At 36.1% G+C, this 20,583-nt stretch overlaps 1 protein-coding gene across 1 annotated transcript in view; it reads left to right on the top strand.

The window, feature by feature from the left end:
• The first annotated feature begins 743 nt into the window (after positions 1 to 743).
• LOC106881659 (cAMP-dependent protein kinase regulatory subunit) overlaps positions 744 to 20,583 on the top strand; it is a 455,850-nt gene continuing 436,010 nt past the window's right edge. The window contains exon 1 of the mRNA XM_052968906.1: positions 744 to 846. Within this exon, the coding sequence (XP_052824866.1) occupies positions 763 to 846 (84 nt within the window). The 5' untranslated portion in view covers positions 744 to 762. The remainder of the gene's footprint in view (positions 847 to 20,583) is intronic.

Genomic DNA, 20,583 nt, shown 5'->3' on the forward strand with positions numbered 1-20,583 from the left:
ATATATATATATATATATATATATATATATATATACTTATGTATGTATGTGTGTGTGGAGAAAGAAAGACGCGCGCGCGTTTGTTGTGTGTGAACAGGTCTGAAAACTTGTTAAAACAATTTTTTTTTTTACTGAACTAAGGAGTTGTTTCCCTTGAACTATATCTTGTCTTCAGTTTGTCTATTTCAAACGAAGATATATCCCATGTTGCATATAGTTGCTGTTCTAAATTGATTTCGCTGAATTATGTATATTAATCATTCATTTGAGTGTTGATTTACAAGGTTACATGGTGACAGTGGAAATTAAACTTAGTAAGAGTCATGATAAAAATCTGAATTTGAATCCCACGGAAAGGTTACTATGTATTAGTGACAAGGAAACTAATGATAACATGTAATGACAAACTAAAAAGGGAGGAAACAGATGTTAGCTCGAAAACGATTGAACAAATGTTTTCGTGTATGAGATGGTGTTTGCACGGTTATATTTGATACCATATTCGTTCAAAAGATACAAATTTATTTCCAAGTAGTCACGGTTGGAGCTTGGTTGTTGTTTGGATCCAAGTTAGTCCTGATTGAGCAGACTAATGATTGATGGCATTCCAGTTGTGACCAACCCATAATTTTTTTATTTTTTTATATTAGGAACTACTTCACTATCGAAATGTGTTCTTCCGTCTGTTTAGATAATACAATTGTAATTTAAAGGAAATTTGATTACAACTTCCTATAGGGCAAGTAATCGTATAGCGCAGATATGGACAACCTTTCTCCAGAAGAAGACTGCATGAGACATGGGTCATCATTAGACAGCATACAGTCTAGTAAAAGAAAGTTCAAGGTAATTTTTCATTGGCATTGTCTTTCAGAAAGTCCCGTGGGCTGCAGGTTTCTCATGACAAGTATTGAAACTCATGGAACAATGTTGTTAAGGTAGATATCATTCTTGGTGTCAACCATGGTATGTGGAGAGATAGAGGGCATTCTTACATTTTTATGATACTAAGGAAGTCACTGAAATGTATGTTCTATAAAGAGCTTTATATTGAAATCACAGCCTATTTTTAATAGTGGTTATCTATAACCAGTGTTAACATTTACTCTCTTCAACTATGAAAGCTAGACAACGCTGAGTAAGTGTTAATGTGTGTACACATATATATACATTCATTCTTTACTCCAATTTCTATGATATTTTCCAGCTTTCCTGTTACATCTCTTATACTCATCCACTACTCCGCCTTTGCCTCCCTCCCAAATATGCTTTACTTACATTCATGCTGCTCTCTATCCCACGTCTATGGTACATTCTAGCTTTTCTTTCTCTCTCCACCCCCTCAGTGATATCCAATAAACTCTCTTCCACTGTATTTTCTCTAGTTTCCCTGCTTGGTTGCTTTCTCTGCATTAAAACTTTGCTCCCTCCCTCTCTCTCTCTCTCTCTCTCTCTCTCTCTCTCTCTCTCTCTCTCTCTCTCTCTCTCTCTCTCTCTCTCTCTCTCCACCCACTGCTATAGTACACTCCACCCTTCCTTTCTATCACTATTCTTGCTACATTCCCCCTCTGCATTTTTTCTCTCACAGTACGTTGCCTCCTCAATACCCTCTCGTTTCTCTCTTTCTGGCCTTTCTCCACAATCTTCAAATCTCTTCTGCCCTCAGTTGGCTCTCTTTAGATTCTTCACCAATTTCTCTCTGTTGTGTTCCTACCCCCTCACACCTTGCACCCATATTCACCCTGGTAAAATTAGAGAACTCTACACAACCCAGCTCATCACCCTTATCACACTATTCCCCCTTCTCTCTCTCTCTCACTAACCCTTGACATTAATCCCTTTTTTTTTTCTTTAGTCAATTACAAATACTCGTCTTCTGTGGTGTATACTCTGTCACTCTCTTCACTACCACACTCTCACTGTGGACCTTTTCCTCTCATCATATTTTAGCCTCTCTTGGGATCTCATCTGAAGTCATCCTACTCTCCTGTATTTCGTTCAGTCACAGAAGGTCTTTATTCTTGCAAATTGTTAGGTGACCTCACTAGTGTTGGTGCCAAGGAGAAAAAAAGTATCCTGTACACTCTAATCTGGTTGGTTTTAGGAAGGACATCAAGCCATAAAACCATACCAAAACAGACATTGGAGCATAATACATTCCTCTGATTCATCAGATCCTGTGAAACTGTTCAGTGAATACTAGCATAAAAAGTAGATGTAAAATGATGATGGTATGATTACACACACATGAGTAATTTTAAGAATAATAGGTGAAGACTCGCTGTTGATTGTAGAATTAAATTCATTTATTAAACTCATTTTGGGTGGGACTTATTTGACTTATTCAACTAGTTAAATAAGTTGCCAGGTGGAAATTAAAGAATTAAATTTATAGTCAAAACTAATTTTGTAATAGGTATATCATCATCATCATCATTTAATGTCTGTTTCCTATGCTAGCATGGATAAGATGGTTTGGCAAGAACTGTCAAGTCACAAAACTGCACCAAGCTCTGCTGCCTGTTTTGGTGTGGTTATGGATGCCCCTCCTAAAGCCAACCATTTTACAGAGTGTACTGGCTGCTTTTTATGTGGCACCAACAGCAGTGAGGTCACTTGCAGGACAAGATATCCCCTCTCCCCCAACTGCAGGGTATACTATTGAGGGACAGAAAGGTCTATTGCAGTTGAAGAGAGATGTGATATCTTCTGATGGAGAGAAAGATAGTAAAGGTGTGACAGAGAGGGGCGGAGGCCATACACCCAGGTTACAGGGTGATGTATATAGTGAAGTGGACTGGGATTGGGGAGGGTATGTAGATGGGTAAGTTCAAAAGGAGAAGGGGAGGGATTTAGCTGGGCATATTGTGTGCACGTAGGTAGGTGGATATGTGAGGGAGAGTGAAAGAGGGGAAAGAGTGGTGGGGAGCATAGATGGGTTGTGGGGAAGGGAGGGAATCATGGACATGGATTTTACTTTGTTAGCTGGGTCTTCTCAAGCATAGCATTTCACCATTTCACCAATTGTCTCAGTCTTTTGTCATCTCCTCTACGAGGCTCAAAATTGGATTATTTAAGCCCAGAATAAACAATGACTACAGTATAGAATAATGGCCAAACATTGAAATATTCAGGCTACTGGACATAATTACTTAGAGTCAGTGAATAAATATCATAATATAATTTATTTTAACACTGGCATGGGTTGCAAAGATCTGCAAATGTATATATTTAGATGACTTGCCAATTATGCAATTTTTACTGCTTTATGTCAGTACTTACTTTACTAACTAATCATGTATGAGTGGCTCCACATTGCTTCTAAATGGATTGAGATGAGAAATCTATCAAATAGAAACCAACAGTATTGTACAGGGTGCAAGGTGTATTTGTGGACATTTAACTATCAGTGTATTACTCTCTTCTTCAAACCAATTAAAAATATTTTGTCTGTTTTGGATCTCCATGGCAGACACAAGAAATGAAAAGATGTGCAGTCATTGTTGCTTGCTATATATGTGGAAAATAGTGATTTTAAAAAATGCTAACTATCTAAATGTTGCTAGATCTTTTGTATACAAAGTTCAAATGGAAATGGAAGACTCTGGTGGTAATGTTTCAACTGTATCAAAGAGAAAAAACATTCTTGGAAAATCAATGAGGGCCATCACCAAAGAATAATCAAAACTGAGGTGCACAAGGATGTTCAGTACAAGTTGTATATGCTGAGAAGAGACCAGATTACATCTGAAAAGTCATAGGAAAACTGTTTGATCCCTTCCACTTAACAAGGTTCAAAACCCTCTTGAATATATGGCATACTTTGGTTCTTCTCTGATGAGAAAGTCTTCTATCATCTCCAAAAGTCTAACTAGAGAACTAACAGACGGTTATGTGCAGATCCTTCAACTACTTCCAGAGTGATGCACACTAAGTTTCCAGCAATGTAAGTCATGACATGCTACCTCACATCTTTCCACAGGGTCTAAGAATTAGGCCCTGCAGAAAGATACTTTGAAGTGCTGCAGACAGTTGTTAAGCTCTGGATGGATGAAGTATGCAGTGGAAGGCCATGTATTTCAACAAGACTCAGTACCTTCTCACAAAGTCCGCGTAACTCAAGAAGGGATATCAGACAATCATTGCAATCATGTATCACCAAACTTGTGATTTTCAAACTTGCCAAATTTTTAATCTCATAGACTACTATATTTGGAACATTGCTGAAAGGGAAACTAAACAACATCCTCACAATACCATAGCTTTACTGGAGGCTACCATTGTCCAAGTGATGTCAAAGATGAATAAAGATCATTTAGTGTAGGCATGTCCACTATTCCAGTTCTGCATTGAAGCAATCATCAAAGCTGAAGCTGGATTCATAGAAAAATCTTATGAGGAAGCTTATTGAGAACATGTGCACTAATTTTTATTAAAATTCATTTGGTTTTTGCTAGATTAGAGTTGTTTCATTAAATTACCAAATATATTCTCAAGTACCTCTCACACCCAGTACTTTTAATATACAGTTTCTGTTATTTTATTTCTTATGTATGTATATGCATGTGTGTTGTGTGTGTGTGTGATCAGGATCATTTTTACACTCACTTACCCATGCTAAGATGGGTTGGTTAGGAGATTTTGAGATAGTTATTTTACAGTTTGATGTCATTTGAGATCATCAGGCAGTCTCACAACTTTCTGAGGATTAGCTATATAAAAACTATGAGTAACATTTTGTGAATGTTTTTCAGTTTCAACAAATTACTATTTTACTCTACCTTTGGTATGCGAGTACTATTTTTTCCACCATGTGTGGTTAAGAAGTTAGTTTTGCAACCACATGGCATTTGGTTCTGTCCCTTTGCTCAGCACCTTGGCAAATGTCTTTTATTATAGTCAAACAAAGCCTTGTGAGTGGATTTGGTAAAGAGGAACTGAAAGAAGTCTGTCATGTGAGTGTCTTTGTACATCCTTTTCTCAGCAATACCATGTGCTAACTACCAACGTTGTTGTTGTTGGCACTTCGTCGCTTATGACGTCGAGGGTTCCAGTTGATCCGATCAACGGAACAGCCTGCTCATGAAATTAACGTGCAAGTGGCTGAGCACTCCACAGACACGTGTACCCTTAATGTAGTTCTCGGGGATATTCAGCATGACACAGTGTGACAAGGCTGACCCTTTGAATTACAGGCACAACAGAAACAGGAAGTAAGAGTGAAAGAAAGTTGTGGTGAAAGAGTACAGCAGGGTTCGCCACCATCCCCTGCCGGAGCCTCGTGGAGCTTTAGGTGTTTTCGCTCAATAAACACTCACAACGCCTGGTCTGGGAATAGAAACCGCGATTCTATGTCCGCGAGTCCGCTGCCCTAACCACTGGGCCATTGCGTCTCCACTAACTACCTTGTTTACAATCTGTTATGAAAACACGTCCAGCCATGGTGCTGTTCATATTCAAAGGACTTTGCTTGCAAACAGATGAAGCTTGGCAACAGGAAAAACATACAGCCACAGAAAAACTGCCTGAACAAATTTCATCTGATTCATGAGTATAGAAAAGTGAACGTTAAAACTTCCTTATTAGTCTCTAGTTAGGTTCCTACATCGATTGATGTTTTTAGACCTTCATAGTTTGATCATCTGGGTGAATAAAGCTGAGTGATAGGTGTTACTACTATTTTACATCAAGTGGGAATTACAAAAATTGTTATCAGCAAATTTAATATTTTCACTTACAACTCCAATTTATTTTTCAGCAATTAGTAATTATCCAATATTTATTATTAGGGTGTTACATGTCTTAATTTATTGATTGTATTTTACTACTAATATAGCTTACTTTGCTCAACTTCTTTATATGCAATTTCATATGTGATAATTGTATTATCAAGTAATGATTATCTACTTAGTATAGCTTTGGGTTGATTGACACTTTATTGAAATTGGTTGATGAAAATTGTAGAAACCTATTATAAATTTTTGTGTGTGTACATGCTTTGATATTGTCTATATACTGCAGAAAACAGTATCAGGATAGGTGGTGCCACTGTTTATGTCTGCTCCAAAAACAGATTCACCCATTGAACCGATAGTCTGAAAGGCTAGGAGAAATGGCACTTTACTTGGAAACAAATAAAGGTTGTTGACAGAAAGACATTCCAGCTGTAGAAAAAATTCCTCAATAAGTTTCAGTAATCCATGCTAGCATGGTCAGAAAACATATTTTAAAATAATTATTGTTATACACCAAGGTCGACTTTGTTTTTCATTATTTTGGGGTTGATAAAAAAAGTACCAGTCAAGTACTGAGGTCAATTGACAAGCCCTCTCCCCCAAGTTTTCAGGCCTTATGTCTATAGTAGAAAGGATTATTATCATTAGTGGTAGTAGTAGTAGTAGTAGTAGTAGTAGTAGTAGTAGTAGTAGTAGTAGCATGCTGAGCAATATGCTTAGCAACATTTTGTCCATCTTCACATTCTGAGTTCAAATTTTACCAAGTTCAGCTTTGCCTTTCATCCTTTTGGGGTCAATAAATTAAGTACCAGTTGAGTACTGGGGTTGATGTAATCAACTAGTTCCCTCCCACTTGTGCCTCTAGTAGAAAGTATTATTATTGTTGTTAATTATTATTATTATTAGTAGTAGTAGTAGTAGTAGTAGTAGTAGTAGTAGTAGCAGTAGTAGTAGTATACGCAACATCGTCAGCATATCGAATAAAATACTTAGTAGCTTTCCTTCTGATTCTTTACATTCTGAGTTCAAATACTTCCATGGTCAACTTTGCCTTTCATCCTCTCTGGATCAATGAAACAAAGTACCAGTCATATACTGGGGTTGATGTAACCAGTTAATCTCCTGTCACTAAAACTGCTGGCCTTGTGCCAAAATTTGAAACAGTTATTATTATTTTCTGAAGTATGCTCTGGCTTCTTATTATAAATACATGGTCAACTGATGAGGAGCATCATATTTGTAAGATCAAATAGTTGAACAAAAACAAAACATGTACAACACCTGGTAAAAACAAATATAACATGTACAACACCTGGTAAAAACAAACAATGCCTACATTGTGTATCCTGCATGGAGTAAATATCCGGGTTATAAATAAATATTCATATTAATAATATAATATTTATAGAGTTAACAAATAAATAAAACAGAACACAGCATATAGTACATCCAATTACAAATGATCAGTAAAAGTATATTACATATGTATCAGAATTAAAAACCTTATCATCAACACAAACTACAAATCTATAGACCATAGGAATGTTCCTTAAGTAAGCAATATAAGAATGTAAATATAAGAAAAAAATCTAACTTAAACTGCTATGTCAGACACACAAATGTCTGGCTGGCCTTGTATTTGCAATAAGGAGCCATTACCATACATTATACCTCAGAACATAAAACTAGATAGAAATAGGCCCAGGAGTGGCTGTGTGGTAAGTAGCTTGCTTACCAACCACATGGTTCCGGGTTCAGTCCCACTGCATGGCATCTTGGGCAAGTGTCTTCTACTATAGCCTCGGGCCGACCAAAGTCTTGTGAGTGGATTTGGTAGACGGAAACTGAAAGAAGGCCATCGTATATGTGTGTATGTGTTTGTCCCCCTAGCATTGCTTAACAACTGATGCTGGTGTGTTTACGTCCCCGTAACTTAGCGGTTCAGCAAAAAGAGACCGATAGAATAAGTACTAGGCTTACAAAGAATAAGTCCTGGGGTCGATTTGCTCGACTAAAGGCGGTGCCCCAGCATGGCTGCAGTTAAATGACTGAAACAAGTAAAAGAGTAAATGAATAACACTAACATTATGTAAAAATTCACAGTGTATTACAATATTAGCAATAAAAGCCATGTTAGAAATGATAAACAATTTTTTCGATCTATTAAAATTAAAAGAGTTAAATGTTAAAGGTAAAAGGGTGCAAAAAGAATGGAAAAAGCATAATGTTAACAAAACTTGTTAAGTCCCTGTATTGAGGAAGGTATATGTGAGCAAGGAAGATAATTGATGGTATCTATGGTAGAAAAACCTGGGGAAGCTACACATGGCAGACATAGTTAGTGGAGTTACATAAGATATAGGAAAACTAGAGAGAGTACTTGTAGTTAGGCAAAGTACAGGGACAGGCAGTGGAGGGTATTTGTAACAAGGGAAGATGAGACAAAGTAACTGTGGCAGAGGCAGACTGATGGAGAAAAGTACCCATGGTAGACTGCAGTTGGGGAGCATTGTGAAAGATATTTATATTAATGGTAAATATAGGGAAAAGTGGTGAGATCAGAGAAAAGAAAGTAAAGGATGAAGGCAAATGGGAAATAAATATAGATGATAATGATGACAGTGATGATGATGACTATGATTTTAAGAATAAACACCTTTCATCTATTGTGATATCAGAATTAGTTTCTCAGTTACACACCATTAATTGTATTATTCTTTTACTATTTACAAACATATTACATCATATACACCAAATATAACAGTGGCTAGTTGAACTAAGCTGAACAATATTCCCTGAAGTATGTCCAGGCGAGAGACAATCACAGTGTTAGACAATTCAGACGATTACACTGACCTAAGTCATTAGGTGACTAACTCTCACTTGTAAAGAACTACTGACCTCAGTGAAATAGTTTTCAGTCTGTAATTTCATTTGTATCATGGCCACCAACTAAAAATGGTTACAATTATTTTGTGTCAATGGTGCACCTGAGGACAGTTATCTCTCGACACGACACTGAAACTTTTCTGGTAAACAATTCACTTGATTGCATTCCGAACTCAGGATTCTAAAAATCTGTTGCACCTTATTGTGTGTTATCCCTGGCATAATTGTCCCTTATCACCGCACAATGTCACTGAAGTTAAGTTATTAATTTTATGTTTTATTTGCTTTCTTCATAATCATTATTTGTTTTTCTGGTAAAAATAGTTTTATCTAAACAACAATGCTCTGTTACTGGCTGTAACATCAGTACTATCATTATGTATGCATGTAACTTTACACACTTATATATGTGCCACATGTGTGTGTGTGTGTGTATATATATATATATATATATATATATATATATATATATATATATATATATATATATATGATGTATATATATATATATATATATATATATATATGATGTATATATGCATACATATATATATATGTATATGTATATATAATGTGTGTATATATATATATATATGATATATGTATGTATATATATATATATGTGTGTGTGTGTACATATATATGTGTTTGTGTGTGTGTGTGTATACATACACATACACACATATATATGCACTCACACATTCATACATACAGATATAATTGTATATATGGATATGTGTTAGCACATATGTGCATCTGTATGGATGTATGCATGTGTGTGTGTGTGGACATGTTTGTGTGTGTGTATGATCATTTTATGTCTGCTAGAGTGATGAGATGATGGCGCATACAAACTTATTAATACAAATACATACATAAATACACATACACATAAAGAGTTGTGTGCGCACACCACACACACACACACACACATAGATACATGTTTACATATTTATATGTATATACATATACATATTGACATACATATACAAGGGGTTACTGAAAAGTTCCTGGCTTTAAGGGCATCGTGAAAGGCCTAGTCGGAGGCCCAACCTTCTGAGTCTTTTTACAAAGTTTAGAAAACCTGAAGGACCTTTGCAATAAAAGTGTGAACCTGAGAGGGAAATATTTTGATTAAAATCATAACTAACTGAGCCTCCTATATTTTCTTTTATCCAAAGCCAGGAACTTTTCAGCACCCCCTTGTGTGTGTGTGTGTGTGTGTGTGAGCACGCAAATGTGTGTGTGTATTTATAAATTCAAATTATGCAATAAAAGCAGATCTACAATGTACACATTATCTATGCAATATACTTACCATACATGTGTTGTTTAAATGTTAGAAGCTGCAGTTTTTCACCCAAGAAAATCCCGTTAAAGACAGATAGTGTTAATAAAAAGGTAAAACACATACCTATCTCTGAAGTATATTGTACTTTTTTTAATACTATATATCTTTAATAGGACTTTTCCTATTTAAAATGCCACACATGGTGTTTAAACAACACATGTACATTAAGTATGTAGTATTGATAATATTTATATATACATATATATAATAAATATATAAGAAATGTATACTCATATTTTTGTATATGTACAATAATTTTTATTTAATACATTCAGTGTGTTAGTTCATATTAAGTTCTATAATTCTTGGGGAGGCATTGTCCATTTTGTAGATATTTCTCTGTTTTTCTATGTAGTATTTTTTAAATGTCTGTGCTTTGTAACTATAAGTATATGTTGAGTTATGTTTGAGATTTGATGTTTGTATTTGTGATATTAAGCAGGTGTAGACAAAATGAATATATTGCTTTAATATTTCACTCCTGCTTATTTTCTCTTGATTCCCAAACAGTGTTTATGATTTTGATGCTGTTGACATTACCGGATTGAATGATACTGCCCAGGTGTCAAAACTATAATGAAATCTATTAGACAGCTGATGATGGATGTATACGTTTGATGTACTTACTGGCTATGAATCTTTTGTATGTTCTTGTGTTTCTAAGTTGTTCTTCACTGAAGTCCTAGTTCTCATAGGATTGAAATTGTATGAGAGTTCTTGGTTTATGGTAGTTTTGTCATTTATATTATACTATACATTGATATTGCATGATTGTTCTTATAGACACATGCATGCATACATACATACATACATACATACATACATACATACATACACACACACATACATGCATACATACGTACATACACCCACATACACACACACACACATATGATGTGTGTATGTCTCCCTGTCTTGAGACCGTGTATGTATGTATGTATGTATGTATGTATGCATGCATGTGTCTATAAGAACAATCATGCAATATCAATGTATAGTATAATATAAATGACAAAACTATGGTGTCAGCAAATGTCACCATCATATAAGGAGCGTTGTTCAATTACAATCTTCCATAAAAATATGCCTGGCCTTTGGAAACATGTTTGGGTTGGCAACAGGAAGTGCATCTGCCCATAGAAAACTTATCTCTACAAATTTTGCCTAACTCATTCAAGTATAGAAAATGGATGTTAAAATATGACTTGCTTTGGCCCTCAACTCCCAATGGAATCAGAAAGTATCATGAATAGAGCCATAACATATGGTGTATCTTGGGTATTTTCAGACATGACAGCGCCCATCATTCTTCAGAGAAAGGAAGAGAGATAGACAGAAAGAAAGACTGATAGAAAAAAGGAATTGACACCCACCTCGTAAAGGAATAGTGCTTTATTTACTGGCACTGAAAAGATGCAAAGCAAAGTTGGCTTCACCAGTATTTCAACTCAGAATGCAGAAGCTCAGTATATTGCCATGAGACAGTCTATCCAATGCTCTAACAACTTGGCCAGTTCAACACATTATACTTGTGTGTCTCTATGTGTATGTGTGAAGGTGCATGGCCTGGTCGTTTGGAGTGTTTGACTTACACTCATAAGGTTGTGGGTTCACTTTCTGAACCCAGTATCAGGTTGTGTCTTTGGGTAAAGCACATTATTTCACATTGCTCCAACCTACTCAGCTGTAAATGAGCATTAGCCTTGTACTGGTGCAACCCTTCCTCATATTGGATGGTGATGAAGTGGCTAAGAATGTTGAAACACTGCATTAAAATCAAAGGTTCTGAGTCCAAATTCAGCAAAAGACACCATATTTATTGTATAGTCATACACATATACATAGCACTTAGATAATCTCAAAGGTAATAGAGACAGCTATTAAACAACTTTCTCATTCACCTTGAATCTTTCTCCCTCCTTCATCACAACAAGAACAGTTTTCATAAAGACGGGTCTGCAGCTGAGCTGCACTCACATCATACTTCAGTGAGTTCTCACCTTCAAGAAGATAGGAGTTGGACACCTAAAAGTTACAGAGATCGAATTGATTAAAACAGTGTTAAAGAAAACAAAACATGAAGATTTTAATTCTTTTGTGTCAAAGACTCTTTTTATGTAAAATTTAACATACATAACCTATTTACAAATGTATGAAGTGATCTATAAATTAAAAAACTGTAACTCATGAGCTCGATCCTAACAATTTTTAATTAGTATTCAGGTGAATGCCTAAAAATAATTTCATATCAAAGTAGCAGTGTAGTCTGATATAACAATTTATTACGTACTGTTAATTATTTACTTAGGTAACTTTTAATAATTAAATTGTTCTTTCTAAGCGATTGTCAAGAACATTACGATAAATACCCGCTCTTATATAAACAAAAACAATCCGTAAGTTTAAAACTCGTTCAGTCTCAAGGTGAGAGCAAATTATTTACCTGTTTACAGACAGGAAAATATCTTTGAAGTGTATAAGTAAAAAGCAACTTTAGGAAAGAAAAATAAATAACCATGTTGCAAACGGATAATAGAACTGTTTCTCTTTCTGCTTTTGTATTTAAATAAATAATTAACAACAAAAGAGAAGAATTAAAAAATGATTTTCTTTTTTAAATAATTAAATAAACTGTGCCAAAATCTGTTAAGGTTTGGGTAGAAATACTATTTTTCTTTCAGTTGAAATGTAGAATGTCTGGCAAAAACTTTACTGAATTATAAAAGAATTAATCTGCCTTATGTAATTTTGAGAGTAATCTAAATCTTGTTGGAACTATTATGATATGATTTTTCTCAAAGAAAATCATGATTACTTTAAATGATGGTAACAATGTTCTATTATATTTTTGTTCTAGCTGATAGTAGGGAGAAGTATGAGGTTCTGAAGGGGGAAAGCAACTGAGCCCAAAACCCATTTAAATTTTCTCACCACTCAGAGAAATACAAACATCACAATTTGATTCTCGTCTGTAAACCTTTGGTCAGTTGTCATCATTTTTGTTGTTGTTGTTGTCATTTTCATTTTCTTGATTTAAATTCCTACTCTTATAAACTGTATCATAAACCAAACAAGAAACTTTCATCCATACATAAACAGTCCTGTTACCCCCTGTAGTATTTAAAAACCTGATAGCTAACATAAGTAATAGGATATGAAATCTCTTTTCTAAACAAATATTTGATAAGGCAGCCCCCTGTTATAACAATGCCCTAACTAACAGTAGCTTCAAAGATAATATATATTACAACCCTGAAGGGTTGTTATATAACTTATCATAAAAATATACCTAAAAATAGACCTAGGAAAATAATTTGGCTTACCCCTCCTTTCTTCCTAAATGTTAAGACTACCAAATTCATGTCTATTTTAGATAAACTTTTCCCAATAAAGCACAAATACAGGAAGATTTTTAACAGACACTCAATTAAGATATCATACAGCTGCTGCCCCAATATGAAGAACATTATAACTTGTGAAAATCACCAAGAGCCCACTCTCAGTTGTAGCTGTTAAGACCCTGAAGCTTGTCCACTTCACCTGGCTTGTATGATAAACTCCGTGATATACGAGACAGAAGTAACAGTACTGCTTCAAGATAAATCAATTGAGAAAAAAATTACATCAGGTTATGTGAAAGGGTTTAAAAAAACATTATGCTTATATTCTTCCAGCACATGGACAAAAATAATGCAGCTAAGCTGGCTAGCCATGGATGGAGTTTCAAGACCAGCTCCTTACTGTATACAATCAAGTGGAGAATCATGGAGATCCAAGCCTGGATCTATGAAATGCAACTTATGTGTAACAGAAAGATCTCATCTTCTTAGATCTAAGAATACCAACACACTACTTAATTCCAAATCTGAAACTTTTAGCAGGTGTGAACACACAGACAGGTTTCTTTTGTCAAATTAGAGGACACTAACCACTTTGGATTGAGTTGCTGTCTTGCAGAATTTGATTATGTCTTGCAGAATTTGATTGTTATTTTGTTCTATACCATGTGCATTAATTGTGGTTTCTGCAATCAGAGAAGATGGAGATCTTAGTTTTCTTGCTTCTGTTTCTTTCTTCTTCTTTCATTTTTTGCATCAACCTTCTTTACATTGTTCTTCTTGTTTTATCTTATTTTTTCACTGTCTAGTATCCTTGTTTGTAAAATATATATAATGCATAAACAGAGCCTGAAAGATTGCTTGGAGATGCAGGGCATATTTCATAAATACATGGTCTGATCAATAAGTATCCGGACTGTTGCCATAGTAACTAAGTTAAAGCACATAGAGTGAAGTGGCTTTGTACAGATTAACCTTGCATGTGCACTAAGTTTCAACATTTTAGCTCACTTCCGCTGTTTATGGCAGTGCTTGGAAGGAAGGTGTGTAGTGTATGATTGTCACATTGATCATGACGAAGAAAGTTGAGCAGAGAATCTGAGCAAAGTTAAGCAGAAATTTTGCTAAAGGCTTGGTGATACCTGCTCAGAAGCCTACACAACATTTTCAAAAAGGTTTCATCATTCTCGACACAATCAAGGAGATCTTGTGCGACTGAAACCCAAACTTGGCAGACACATATTTCATACCCAAATCTTCAATGATAATGGACTGAACTGAACTGTAACTAATCTGCACATCCTCTAATAACTCATGGATAGTGATTTGACGATTTACCTTCACAGCTGCATGCACATCTGCAATGTTTTTCTCAGTTCTGCTGGTTGCAGGTCACCAAAAACATTCGTCAAGGTTGACATTTTTCGGTCATCTTGGAAACGTCTGAACCCCTCGTACACTTGTGTGTAGCTCTTACATTCCTCTCCATACACTTTCTGCAACCTTGCATAGGTCTCTGAGCAGGTATCACCATGACAACTTTCTCTGTCATGGTCAATGTGACAATCACACGCTACACACCTTCCTTCCTTCCAAGCACTGCTGTAAACAGCAGAAGTGAGTCAGAATATTAAAACTTATTGTGCATGCTCAACAGAGTTCAAGGTCAATCTGTGCTAAGCAGCTTCATTCTGTGTGCTTTAGCTTCGTTACTATGGCAACAGTACTTATTGATCAGACCTCATATGCCAAGTTAAAATATCATAAAAGCATGAAACTATTAGTAGCTTTTTTTGTTGTGTATTAAATTGATGTGTGTGTGTGCGTGTGTGTGTGTATGTGTGTGTGTGTGTGTGTGTTGTGTATGTTTTGATGCAGCAGCATCAAAATCATTATCATCATTTTAGATCTCCTTTCCATGTTAGCGGAGATTGGAGAACTTGTCCCAATCTGAGTTATATCTAATTGGGAATAACTACTTTCACAGACTGGTGCTGGTACATGCCATTTGGTTTGGTTTCTATGCTTGAATGCTTTTCCTATCATCAGCCATTCTACAGAGTGAAATGGGTACATTTTTTTATGTTACCTATCCACACTAGAAAAGTCAATAAGTTCTCAATGAGAAAGGGCTAAAGAGAGACACACATGCACACATTTGTGTGTGTTGTGTTTGTGCAAGCACACACGTATGTATGCACGTGTGTGTGTATGTCCTAGTCTTGATATTGCATGTTAATTGTAAACAAACATCATCATTCAAGCAATATCATATAAGCATATTTGCAATCTTCTGAAAAGACATATGTAGCCAGTGCTCTGTTTCGATTTGAAAGTCTGGGAGAAACACGCATATTACTTTGCTGGGAAACTGGTGAGAGTTGCTGACAGAAAAAACATCCAGTCAGGCAAAAATCTACCTTAATGAATTTTGTCTGACCCATCCAAGCATGAAAAAGTAGGCATTAAAACAATGATGATGATGGTGGTAGTGGAGATGATGACGACGACGACGATGACGACGATGATGACAATGACGACAATGATGACGACGATGACAACATATGCATCTATTTACTGTGTTCTATATGCCCATTTTCTTTAAGCAGTTATTGTCAGTTTATTTTTTTTTAAATGTTGGAGTGAATATGTTAGGTCATTAGTGTGACATATGATGGGATGGCTGTTGTTGGAGTTGAAACTAACAGATCATCTTACAGTTTGGTGATCACTCCTCGGAGAAGGCATACCTGACTTTCTTCTTGTTTAATATGCTAGCTGAATGCTCTATACCGTTGACTGGAGGAAGAAGTTCAATATGCTATGAGGAGCAAGTCAACAACCTCTGAACTGATCAATCAGGAGACTCTCTTCCTATTTTTTTGTTTTGATTTTTATTTTGCACATAACTGTCACAGAAAGAATATATTTACATTCTTTTTTCATCCTCAGTAAGGCTCTGTAATATCTGAATTTAGTGTGGATGTGTAGTAAGTAGCTTGTTTCTCAACCACGTGGTTTCAGGTTCAGTCCCACTGCATGGCACTTTTAATGTAAGTGTCTTCTACTATAGCCCCAGATCAACCAAGGTCTTGTGAGTGGATTTAATAGGCAGAAACTGAAAGAAGCCTGTCATATTTGTGTGTGGGGGGGTGCATGGGGGGGGTCTGTATGTGTGTGTGTACATATGTGTTTTACTGTGGTCTCCTTGCTTTGACATCGTATGGTGTCTGGTTATGGAAAATATTACCTTGCCTGGAAACAGGTGGGGGTTGGTGACAGGAAGGACATCCAGCCATAGAAATTCTGCCTAACCCGTGTGAACATGGAAAAGTGACTGATAAACTGGTGATGACGACCATGACAATGATGATGATAATTTGTGTTCACCAGATTTGCTGTATTGTGCATAAAACAGATAAAATTAAAATGGTTTTATGCTTTTTAAACTTGTCCAGCATCATGATGAAGAGAGAAGAATTATACAGAAGCAAACTCTATTTTGGATGGTCCCTGGCAGGAAAAATGTCATCAAAGGGGAGAGAATCTCTTTTCAGTTAAATTCTTAAGTTAGACATATTTCAATTCTTTCTTCTTTTTTGTTTGTTTTTCTTTTCTCATTAATAAAAAAGAAGGTGCAGACACACAAAATTTCACTTTTGGCAGGTGAAGTAGCAGTATTTGTCAGTTCAAGAACCACTGGAATAGTGGTAATGGTGGTGGTAGTGGTGGATAATAATAGTGGTCGTAGCTGTGGTAATGGTGGTGGCGATGGCAGCAGTGGGGGTGGTAGCAGTGGCAGTGATGGGTGGTGGTGGTGGTGGTGGTGGTGGTGGTAGTAGTAAGTGGTAGTAAGTATGTACAACTCCCACCGATGAACATTTGGCATTATGATGTTCGTTGGTTTCACTTTACATTGTTGTTAGATAATCTACTCCCTAACCTGATGATGTAAGCAAAACACACAGACACCACACCTGTAACAGTCAAAAGTATATTCCCAACCTCTCTCTCTCTCTCTCCCTCTCCCACTCCCCCTCTCTCTCCCTCTCCCACTCCCCCCTCTCTCTCTTTCTCTCTAAAACTTTGCTTCAGTGATAAGATTAAAGTCTAGTTTGTAGAGTTATTTACTGCTTGGTACTAAAGGGAGGAATCATAAGAGATGGTTTGTTTTATCTAAATCAGAAGTACTCACTGTTGCAGTCACTGGAATTATGCCTGATATACTTCCTCTAAGATGTGTGTGTGTGTGTGTGTGTGTGTGTGTGATTCTGAATATTAGTGTTGGATGGTATATAATGACGGTTTAGATGGTATGTTGGGTTGTAAATGGCATGTAAAGGTCATGGGTGGGCCTATGAAGATCAGAGCTGGAACACCTCTGATCAAAGCTACTTTTGTCAGAGATAGCAAACTTGAGGCAAGTATCACTAACAACAAAGCATGTATTCTACACAATCTGTCTTTCAATCACTACTGCTGCTGCTGCTACTACTACCACTACTACTACTACTGCTGCTGCTACTACTACTACTACTACTACTACTACTACTACTACTACTACTAAGCATTTTGCCCAGCATGCTAACAATTCTACCAGCTTGCTGCAATAATAATAACAATCCTTTCTGCTATAAGTAAAAGGCCTGAAATTTTGGGGGAGAGGTTAGGTCGATTACATCAACCCCAGTACTCGACTGGTACTTAATTTATCAACCCCAAAAGGATGAAAGGCAAAGCTGACCGTTGGCAGAATTTGAACTCAGAACGTAAAGACAGACAAAATGCCTCTAAGCATTTTTGGCTGGTGTGCTAATGCTTCTGCCAGCTTACCGCCTTCTTAATAATAATAATAATAATAATAATAATAATAATAATAATAATAATAATAATAATAATAATAATAATAATAATGGTGTCAAATATAGTGCACCCATCCTGAAATGGACACGAGTGGAGATTAACTAATTTGATTGCATTACCAGAAAAACAATGACAATGCACGATGCCCTCTACCCTAAGGTGAACGTACATAGATTCTACATGAAAAGGTGTAAAGGTGAACATCACAAGAAAAGTAGATACATAGATTGAAAGAAAAGATGATACATAGATATATACACATATTGTTAAATTAAAAATGGGAAAGAGGAGGGATACAGAGGAAATGAGAGACAGTAGATACATAGATCGAAAGAAAAGTTGATACTTAGATACATAGACACATTGTTAAATCAAAGACAAATAATTACAGCAAATCTTGGATGTCACTTTCACTTTTCATTACCACATGAGGATAAAATTAATTTGCAAGTGGTTGAGTATTCCATACACATGCATACCATTAACGTAGTTCTCAGGGAGATTCAGCCTCACAAAAAATATGACAAGGCTGGCTCTTTTGAATTATAACTCATTTTGGCCAGCTGAGTGGACTGGAGCAAGATAAACCTTCAAGTGGTTGGAAGAAAACGAAAAATGATCTTATATAGGGACAGGAAAATCTTTTTAGCTATTAGGGTCACTATGGGTGTTAATCTTGTCCTAACAGTAGCATTTGTGGGTCTCACAAATGTGGAGGCCAAACCCCCAGATAAACACTAATGTGCAGTCTATTGTTATCAAACTGAGCAGGAGTCGAGGGCAAATACATGACGGAATAGCAATTATTTCGTCTTGGCTTTCTCTACTTATACTGAACATATGACATTTTTGCCTTATGATATGGAACATTTCCTTTTCTTTCACTTTCTTTAAAAAATGGCACTCCGTCGGTTACAAGGTTCCTGTTTATCTGATCACTGGAACAGTCTGCTCATAAAATTAACATGCAAGTGGCTGAGTACTCCACAGACATGCATACCTAATATTGTTCTCAGGGAGATTCAACCTCACACAGAATGTGACAAGGCTGACCCCTTTGAATTACAGCTACAACTCATTTTTGCCAGCTGAGTGGACTGCAGCAAGGTGAAGTAGAGTACCTTGCTCAAGAACACAATGCATCGCAGGGAATCATACTCATGACTTCACAATCGTGGACCGAATACCCCTAACCACTGAGCCATGCATCTTCACTCTCTTAACCATAAAGAAAAGGAGTGAAAGTGATAGAGACAGAGAAAGGAAAGCGTCAGTCATTTACAATGGCAATTAGACTGAAATACGATTGATCTTTTCTAGCTTCTTTACTATTAACAATGAAAAAGGAAAGACATTTAGTAATGAATAGAGGGAAAGTCTTTCAGGTGTTTACATTTTTATTCTGGGAGTTCTAAAACAATCAAATGTTAGTGCTCTCTTCTTTCCTCTATCCTCGGTATTTATTCGCCTTCTTTCATAATTTTTCATGTCTTTTAGATGGGGGGAAAGACCATGCTTTTCTTTCAGGCATGTTTAACATTTTCTCTACAAACAAGCCCCACTCCCTAACTTTCTTTTTTTCATACAAAAACTAATGCAAATTTCGAACGGGGTATAGCTGTGAAAAGAGCCCACAAAAATGGGTAATACCCCCCTACAAAATAGGTGGGGGAGAAAAGTTGCCAGCAGGTTGCTACACGAAATTCAACTCATACTTTAAAGACTGTCTTCTACTATAGCCTCAGGTCAATCAAAGACTTGTGAGTGAATTTGGTAGATAGAAACTGAAAGAAGCCTGCCATATATATGTATGTATGTATATATTTATGCGTTTATGTCTGTGTTTGTCCCCTCCCCACCGATGTTGGTGTGTTTGCGTCCCTGTAACCTAGCTGTTCCACAGGAGAGACTGATAGAATAAGCACTAGACTTACAGGGAATAAGTTAAGAGGTCAATTTCTTTGACTAAAGGGTGGTGCTCCAGCATGCCACTGTCAAATGACTGAAAGAAGTAAAATAATAAAAGAATACCAGAAAAACGTTCCATACCACTAAACCAAGAAGGTTCTCTGAATATGCATGATGTATTTTAAGGCTAAATAGTAATTCTGTTTACATTTGCATAACTGAGGTATTTTGGTTGGATTATAGTCATTGGTTTTACACTTGTTTCTATATTCTGTAAGTGTCACAATATAGAAACGTTTCTCATGGCACCAGCACACAATTTACAGATGCTTACATTTTTTATGTTTCCTGTGAAGTTTTCACAGATCCAGCTTGTAAAAATAGTAATAGTAATAGTAATAGTAATAATAATAATAATAATAATAATAATAATAATAATAATCATCATCATCATCATCATCATCATCATCATCATCATCATCATCATCATCATCATCAT

Source organism: Octopus bimaculoides, chromosome 6 (assembly GCF_001194135.2).
Source record: "Octopus bimaculoides isolate UCB-OBI-ISO-001 chromosome 6, ASM119413v2, whole genome shotgun sequence".
Lineage (NCBI taxonomy): Eukaryota > Metazoa > Mollusca > Cephalopoda > Octopoda > Octopodidae > Octopus > Octopus bimaculoides.